Raw genomic sequence first — 8,185 nt, forward strand, 5'->3', positions numbered from 1 at the left:
CTAACGTTTCTGCCAGCTCGCCGCCATACAGTTTCCATCTACCAAATTTTACTCATAAGGCATCAATCAACCTGAGACTACAGTAGAAGACACCCAAAATGCCACAAAGTGGAGCCAAATATCAAGCCATGCGAATGCAAATCAAAACACTTGAACCACACAGTCACACTCGCACAACTATATTTTCACAAAAAACATTATTTATTACTAATATCATCAGCTAGATAGTAGAAACGAACAGAAATATGAACAGTACCAAAGTAATAAAAGTGGAGGAGATCGACCGGGATAACCAATATGGAAACTAAGACAGACTTTGCTCCTCGAGGCTAGCATGTCAACTGAAAACAAAAACAAATGACAAAAAAAATCCAAACTTTTCTTTATATGTTTATTAAAAATATAGACATTTATTTTCTCATTGTCCTCTGTTTCTTCAATAAAGCATCTCTTAAAGCCACCTGGAAAACAAACAGTACAGAGTAAGAATACAGTGAGTTACAGTTTGGTAATATGTGTCACATGACAATGCATAGTTCGCAGTTCATAGTAGCTCATTACTTTGAAAAACTGGTGGAAATCAAACAATATCTGAACTCAGAACCATAAAATATCAACACTGACGAGAAATGATTTCAAATTTTGGCACAAAGCCAGCAATTTAGGGGGAGTTGATTATATCAACCCCTGTGCTCAACTGGTACTTATTTCATTGACCCTGAAAGGATGAAAGGCAAAGTTGATCTTGGTAGAATTTGAACTCAGAACATAAAGCTGGACAAAATGCCACTAAGCATTTAGGTGGCACCATCACCAGTCACAGCCCATGTTTCAAGGTGGTGAAGCATGATCTGCGAACTTTGGGTCTCACAGAGGCAATGACTAGTGACTGAGACATTTGGCGATATGCTCAGCTTGACAAGACTTGTCAAGTCAAGTGAAATTGTAGTCATGGCTGATGGTGGTGTCACATAACTGGCACCTGTGCTGGTAACATGTAAAAAGCACCTTTCAAGCATTGGACTTCACGGAGGCAAAGTGGCTGATGCTGGTGGCATGTGAAAAGCTCCGTTCAAGTGTTGGGCCTCACAGAGGCAATGACCAAGACATTTGACATTATCTCGTGCTTGAGAAGAAGACTCATCAAGCCAAGTAAAATTACAGACGTGGAAGATACCAGTATCACACAAATGGCACCCATGCCAGTGGCACGTAAAAGCACTCATTGCATTCTCAGAGTGGTTGGTGTTAGGAAGGCCATCCAGCCATCGAAACCATGTCAAATCAGACTGGAGTCTGGTGCAGCCTTCCAGCTTACCAGCCCCAGTCAAACCATCCAACCCATGCCAGCAAGGACAACAGATGATAAATGATGATGATGATGAATATACACAAGCAGTGAGTTGGCAAAATCATTAGTATGCTGGGCAAAATGATTAGCAGCATTTCATCTGTCTTTACATTTTGAGTTCAAATTCCACTGAAGTCGACTTTGCCTCTTATCCTTACAGGGTTGATAAAATAAGCATCAGTTAAGCATTGGGATTAATGTAATCAACTTACTGCTTCCCCACAAATTTCAGGCCTTGTGCTTATGGTAGAAACGATTATTTCTGATATGGTCTAACCCATGCTAGCACAGACAAATGGATGCTGAATGATGAAGGCCTAACAGTTTAGAAGAGATGAGTCAGTTGATACTATTGAGTTCAGTACTTGACTGGTACTTTATTGATCCCCAGAGGGGTGAAAACCAAAGTTAATTTCAATGAGATTTGAACTCAGAATAATACAGCATGACCTTCTTTTCTGATGTCCTAATGTTCCTGCCAATCCATCACTCTAATAATAAAAGGTTTTTAATTTAGGTAGAAGGCCAGAAATTTTGAGTAAAGGAGGTTAGTGGATATTATCAATAAAATAAAGTACTGCACATGTACTTTATTTTACTGACTCCAAAAGGATGAAAGGCAAAGTTGACTTTGCTGGGGTTTGAACTCAGAATGTAAAAGACTAGAACAAATATTGCAAATCATTTCTTCCAACACCTTAATGATTCTGCCAACCCATCATCCAAATAATGATAATAATAATAATAATAATTTTGGCACAAGACCAGCAAATGTGAGGTGGTGGTGGAAGAAAATCACATCAACCCAGTGCTCAAATATTGGCCCTGAAAGGATGGAGGATAAAGTCGGCCTCAGCAGAATTGGAACTCAATATAAAGATGACTGAAATGTCGTGAAGCATTTTGTCTGGTGTGCTAGCAATTCTGCCAGTTCGCTACCATAATAAAAATCCTTTCTATTACAGGCAAAAGACCTGAAATTTTGCAGGCAAGTGCAAGCCAATAATTTCAACTCCAGTGCTCAACTCATACTTATTTCATCAACCCCAAAAGGATGAAATGCAAAGTTGACCATGGCAGAATTCAAACTCAGAACTTAAAGACAGATGAAATGTTGTGAAGCACTTTGTCTGGCATGTTAATTCTGCCAGCTTCCTGAGGATGTACGAGTGGATGATAAAGAACTGAAAAAGATTGAGAAGTAGAAGCTACTAGAAAATGAGATTGCAAGGGTGCAAGCAATGAGAAAAACAACTGTCATCCCAATAGTTGTAGAAGCATTGAGAGCATTAAAAACTAGAAATTTGTTGGAGAAATTGGGGTTGGCATGAGGGTAGAACATGCTCAGAAAACTAATTTATTGAGGATAGCAAGAATTTTGAGATTGGTACTTGAATGTTAAGTATCGTAGAAGAAGACCTTGTGAGACCTTTGACAACAGGTTATTGTTCACCCTTACATAATATTAGCCAGAGCAAGCAAAATCAAGAGCTCTGCAAAGTGAAATGACAATAATAATAAAATAAACTTCTCACCTGTTTTTCCCTGAAAGAACGCTTGTTTTTCTTGCCTAAAAGTTTGTGTTTAACCATCATGAAGTTCTTGTTTCTCTTCTTTTCCTTGTTAGTTGAACTGGCATTGGGGTTTCGTTTCGGACGTGCTTTACCAAATTGTTCTCTCTCGGTCTTTCCAGCCTGAATAGAGATAAGACAAAGCAAAAATGTGTTATTCTTTGTTCAGGAGACCCCTCCCTCCAAGTTACCACTCTTTTAGAACCAACACTAACAAGTAATTCTTTTATGACACAATCACGTTACAAAGTGTCTTTTCTTAAAAACATCCATCATCATCATCTATGTCTGTTTTCCATGCAAGCATAGATTGGACTGTTTGACAGGTGATGGCAGGCTGGAGGGAGATACCAGGCTCCAGTCATCTCTTTTGGTATGGTTTCTATGGCTGGATGCACCTCCCAATGCCAATGCAACAAAAAAAAATGAAAAATGAATTTACAGCATACAGCGCTCAGGTGCACCACAACTCACTAGAAATAGAAGATAAAAGTGCATGAATAGTACATAGAATAATACATCGAGAGTGAGATGTTTAAGGTAATAAAAAAGTGTGTGTGTGTGTGGTGGGAGGTATCAGGTATACTGTTAGCAAATTTCAGGAAGCATGGAAGTTTTGAAGGATATAGTGTCCCATTAGTGAAGATGCATGAGGTAGTGAGTTCGATTCCTGGACCAAGCTGTGTTGTGTTCTTGTGCAAGACACTTTATTTCATGTTGCTCCAGTTCACTCAGCTGTAGAAATGAGTTGCGACATCACTGGTGCCAAGCTGTATTGGCCATTGCCTTTCCCTTGAATAGCACCAGTGGTGTGGAGAGGAGAGGCAGGCCTTCCATAAACAACTTAGCCCGGACTTGTGCTTTGGAGAGTAACTTTCTAGGTGCAATCCCATGGTGACCAAAGGGGGGTTCTTCTTTCAAAAATCTCGCCAGTTAACAACTGATGTGGGTAGTTTGTTCCATTCTTCAGCAATGCTGAGCATGGAAAAACGTTTCCGAAAGTCAGGGGTGCAGCGTTTTTTTGATTTTTGAAGGAATAGTTTGTTACACATACGTGAGACATATTGCCAAGTGTGACTTGGTTTTAGAAAAGGCAAGACACATCCTAGCATGTTGTACAACATAAGCCAAGAGTTGGTGACTGGGGTGAATCTGATGGTAAAGCATTACATCAGTAAATCTTCCAACCCATGACAGCATGGAAAAGCAGACATGAAACACATGATTTGATGATGATGATGATGAATGACATATTTTTTTTTACTCGCTTTGGTCACTGGACTATGGCCATGCTGAGGTACCACTAAGAAGAGTTTAGTCAAACAAATCCATCCTGGTACCTTTTTTTAAATCCAGTCACTTATTCCACCAGTCTATTGCTGAGATGTAAACAAATCAACACTAGTTGCAAAACAGTGGGCAGAAGAAAGAAAAACACTAACACATTTACATACACACACACATACACTATGGATTTCCAAACATCTTTCTGCTAATTACATTCACAAGTCACTGGTTGGCTTGAAGCTATAATAGAAGACACTGGCCCAAGGTACCACAGTGGGTTTGAACCCAAAACCAACTAGTTGCAAACCGAGCTTCATAATGACACAGCCATACCTGCAATTAAATACTTCAGAAATATGCCATTTATTAATGTCAAGTTCTTCCCATTTCATTTTATTGTTTATGTTTAGGAATTCCAAAAAACATTCATGAAAATCTGATTACAATTATCAAATACAGCATAAATGTCATTGCACTACAATCCATGATTTCAATATTTATATTTTAAACTGGATCAAATTTTAAAAGCCAATACTTTATAACAGAAATTCATAAAATGCAACTTAACCATTTTGAACATAGCTAAAAATTCCAGGATCCTTTATCTTTTCCTTGTTTCAGTAAATGGTTTGCAGTTATGCAGGGGCAGCAGCTTGAAGGGTTTTAGTTGAAGATACTGACCCCGGAACTTATATTTTTTTAAAGCCTGGTACTTATTCTATTGATTGTTTTGGTGAAGCCCACAAATTATGGAGATGTAAACAAACCAACACCGGATGCCAAGCAGAGCTTGAGGAAACAAATAGAGGTACAATGACAAAAATGTTACACTATCAGGTGCAGGAGTGGCTGTGTGGTAAGTAGCTTGCTTACCAACCACATGGTTCCGGGTCCAGTCCCACTGCGTGGCATCTTGGGAAAGTGTCTTCTACTATAGCCTCGGGCCGACCAAAGCCTTGTGAATGGATTTGGTAGACAGAAACTGAAAGAAGCCCGTCGTATATATGTATATGTATGTTTGTGTGTATATCCCCCCAACATCGCTTGACAACCGATGCTGGTGTGTTTACGTCCCCGTAACTTAGCGGTTCAGCAAAAAGAACCCGATAGAATAAGTACTAGGTTTACAAAGAATAAGTTTTGGGGTCGATTTTCTCGACTAAAGGTGGTGCTCCAGCATGGCCACAGTCAAATGACTGAAACAAGTAAAAGAGTAAAGAGAGAGAGTATCAAAGTGAAGATTAAATCAACTTACTTTCACTGTGGCTAGACGAGCTTCTTTGTCGTGCTTTCTTTTCTTATGAATCATCTCTATCAAGGAGAGATCAAGAATTTCTTTTCTGAAACACAAAGTGGGGGAAAAATTAAAAAAATAAAAAAACATTAAAGAAACATAAGAGAAAATGGAGTTGCTACAGAGTCACTCAACCTGCCAGAAACAGCAGCCAAGTTTTTAAATTATACTCTACAGTCTTAAAGGAAGGACACAATAGATAAAACAAGTTCATTATACGTAAAAAATAGAATGATTATGACAGGAATGCCACTGATACTAGGTTTGTCAAATATGGATTGACCTGGGACTCTAAAAAGCAGCAACAATGGTAACTGCTCTATTGTTGGGTTGGGTTCTCTTCATCTCTTTTCCCGTTTATATCAGTGGTTCTCAACCATTTTTTGCTTAGGGACCCCCTTTGATTAATACTTTACTGTGGTGGACCCCCATAGCCATTATTCAATATTTAAAAACTAATTTTATGGATACTTCTTTCAGAATTCCTGTTTTGATTTTCACACATTCACACATACCCTTGTGTAGTTTGGACTATGTAAAAACCTTAGAGAAAGAAACTTAGTTATTTCTTGCAATACATACAACTGAAGCAGAAGTTTCCCCATGGACCCTAAATATACAGCTGTGGATCTCCAATTTACTAATCTGCATACAGTGATCTAAACATATATATATATATATAGGCGCAGGAGTGGCTGTGTGGTAAGTAGCTTACTTACAAACCACATGGTTCTGGGTTCAGTCCCACTGCGTGGCACCTTGGGCAAGTGTCTTCTCCTATAGACTCGGGCCGACCAAAGCCTTGTGAGTGGATTTGGTAGACGGAAACTGAAAGAAGCCCATCGTATATATGTATATGTATGTGTGTGTGTATGTTTGTGTGTCTGTGTTTGTCCCACCAACATCGCTTGACAACCGATGCTGGTGTTTACGTCCCCGTAACTTAGCAGTTCGGCAAAAGAGACCGATAGAATAAGTACTAGGTTTACAAAGAATAAGTCCTGGGATCGATTTGCTCGACTAAAGGCAGTGCTCCAGCATGGCCACAGTCAAATGACTGAAACAAGTAAAAGAGTAAAAGAGTAATATTGCTATGTAACTTTTGCTCTAATAGACTAAATATACATTCAGCCTAGAATGAATAGCACCAAAGCACCTTTCGAACATTGGGCCTAACAGAGGTGCAGTAACAAGTATCCAAGACCTTTGGCAACATACTGAGCTTCAGAAGACCTGTCAAGCCAAGTGAGATTGAAGTTGTGGTCGGTACCAGTGTTATGTAAATGGTACCTGTGCAGGTGGCATGTAAAAAGCACCCACTACACTCTTGGAGTGGTTGGTGTTAGCAAGGGCGTCCAGCTGGGGAAACCATGCGAAATCTGATTGGAACCTGATACAGCTCTTCAGCTTACCAGTTTTTAGTCAAGCCATTCAACCCATGCCAGCATGGAAAACTGATGGATGATGATGATGGTTTTACTGTTCAGCATCATCATCACTGTTTTACAGTCCACCTGTACATGCTTGCATGGGTCAGATGGAATTTAGTAAGGTAGATTTTTCACACCTGGGTGCCTTTCCTGACACCAACACTCACCTGTTTCCAAGCAAGGTAATATTTCCACATGATGGTGACACTTGCTTACAACTATCATGCAATGTCAAGACAAGGAAACAACAGATACACACATGTGCACACACACACACACACAATGGGCTTCTTTCAGTTTCTGTCACCAAATCCACTTGCAAGCCTTGGGTGGCTTTGGGTTACAGAAGACACTTGTCCACGGTGTCAGTGGAGGAGGATGTTCTGAAATAATAGTTGCTGGATTAAAAATAGGAAGGAAGAAATTCAGAGAGATAATACCTCTGCTGACAGCAAAAGGTCCCTCTTTCCGAATGAAAAAAAGATCATATGATGCTTGTGTACAAACAGCAAAGTTACATGGTTGTGAGACATGGTCCTTGAATGAGAGGGCATGGAAAGACGCGAGGAATGAAGCTGGTATGCTCTATTGAATGTGTGGTATCAGTGTGTTTGTACAATAAAGTGCTAATGTATTGAGAGTGAAAAAGTTAGGCAAAAAGAGTAATCTGATGTAGTGTGCTGGTTTAGTCATGTGATATGTATGGATGAGGACAGCTGGACAAAGGAGCACTAATCACATAAATTGGATGGATCTTGTGGGAGAGGGAGACTTTGGAAGATATGGAATGAAGTTGTGAAAGCTGATCTCAAGATGTTGAATCTTACAGAGATGACAAAAGACTGAAATGATTGGTGATTTGTTGTGCTTCAGTAGACCCATCCTTCAGAGCAGAAATGGCAAGCTGGAAGAAACGTTAGCACGCCGGGCAAAATGCTTAGCGGTATTTCGTCTGCCGTTACGTTCTGAGTTCAAATATCGCCAAGGTCGACTTTGCCTTTCATCCTTTCGGGGTCGATAAATTAAGTACCAGTTACACACTGGGGTCGATGTAATCGACTTAATCCCTTTGTCTGTCCTTGTTTGTCCTCTCTATGTTTCGCCCCTTGTGGGCAATAAAGAAATAAGAAATGATATACTTAAACCACCAACGTTTTGCTTGTATGTGGGCATCCTGCTCCAACCTTTCTCTCGGCCCTGTCAAGTATTTCCCCCATATCTCATCTCGGATCTTTTTTAAAACGGGGGCCAC

The 8,185-nt window shown here is 39.8% G+C and overlaps 1 protein-coding gene across 1 annotated transcript in view; it reads right to left on the minus strand.

Moving 5' to 3' along the window:
* Positions 1-377: 377 nt before the first annotated feature.
* Positions 378-8,185, minus strand: part of LOC106880306 (protein SDA1 homolog) — a 65,329-nt gene continuing 57,521 nt past the window's right edge. Inside the window, exons 16-18 of the mRNA XM_014930185.2 lie at positions 5,465-5,549; positions 2,887-3,045; positions 378-461 (exon numbers count right to left, since the gene is read on the minus strand). Of these exons, the coding sequence (XP_014785671.1) occupies positions 411-461; positions 2,887-3,045; positions 5,465-5,549 (295 nt within the window). The 3' untranslated portion in view covers positions 378-410. The remainder of the gene's footprint in view (positions 462-2,886; positions 3,046-5,464; positions 5,550-8,185) is intronic.

This window comes from Octopus bimaculoides, chromosome 13 (assembly GCF_001194135.2).
Source record: "Octopus bimaculoides isolate UCB-OBI-ISO-001 chromosome 13, ASM119413v2, whole genome shotgun sequence".
Lineage (NCBI taxonomy): Eukaryota > Metazoa > Mollusca > Cephalopoda > Octopoda > Octopodidae > Octopus > Octopus bimaculoides.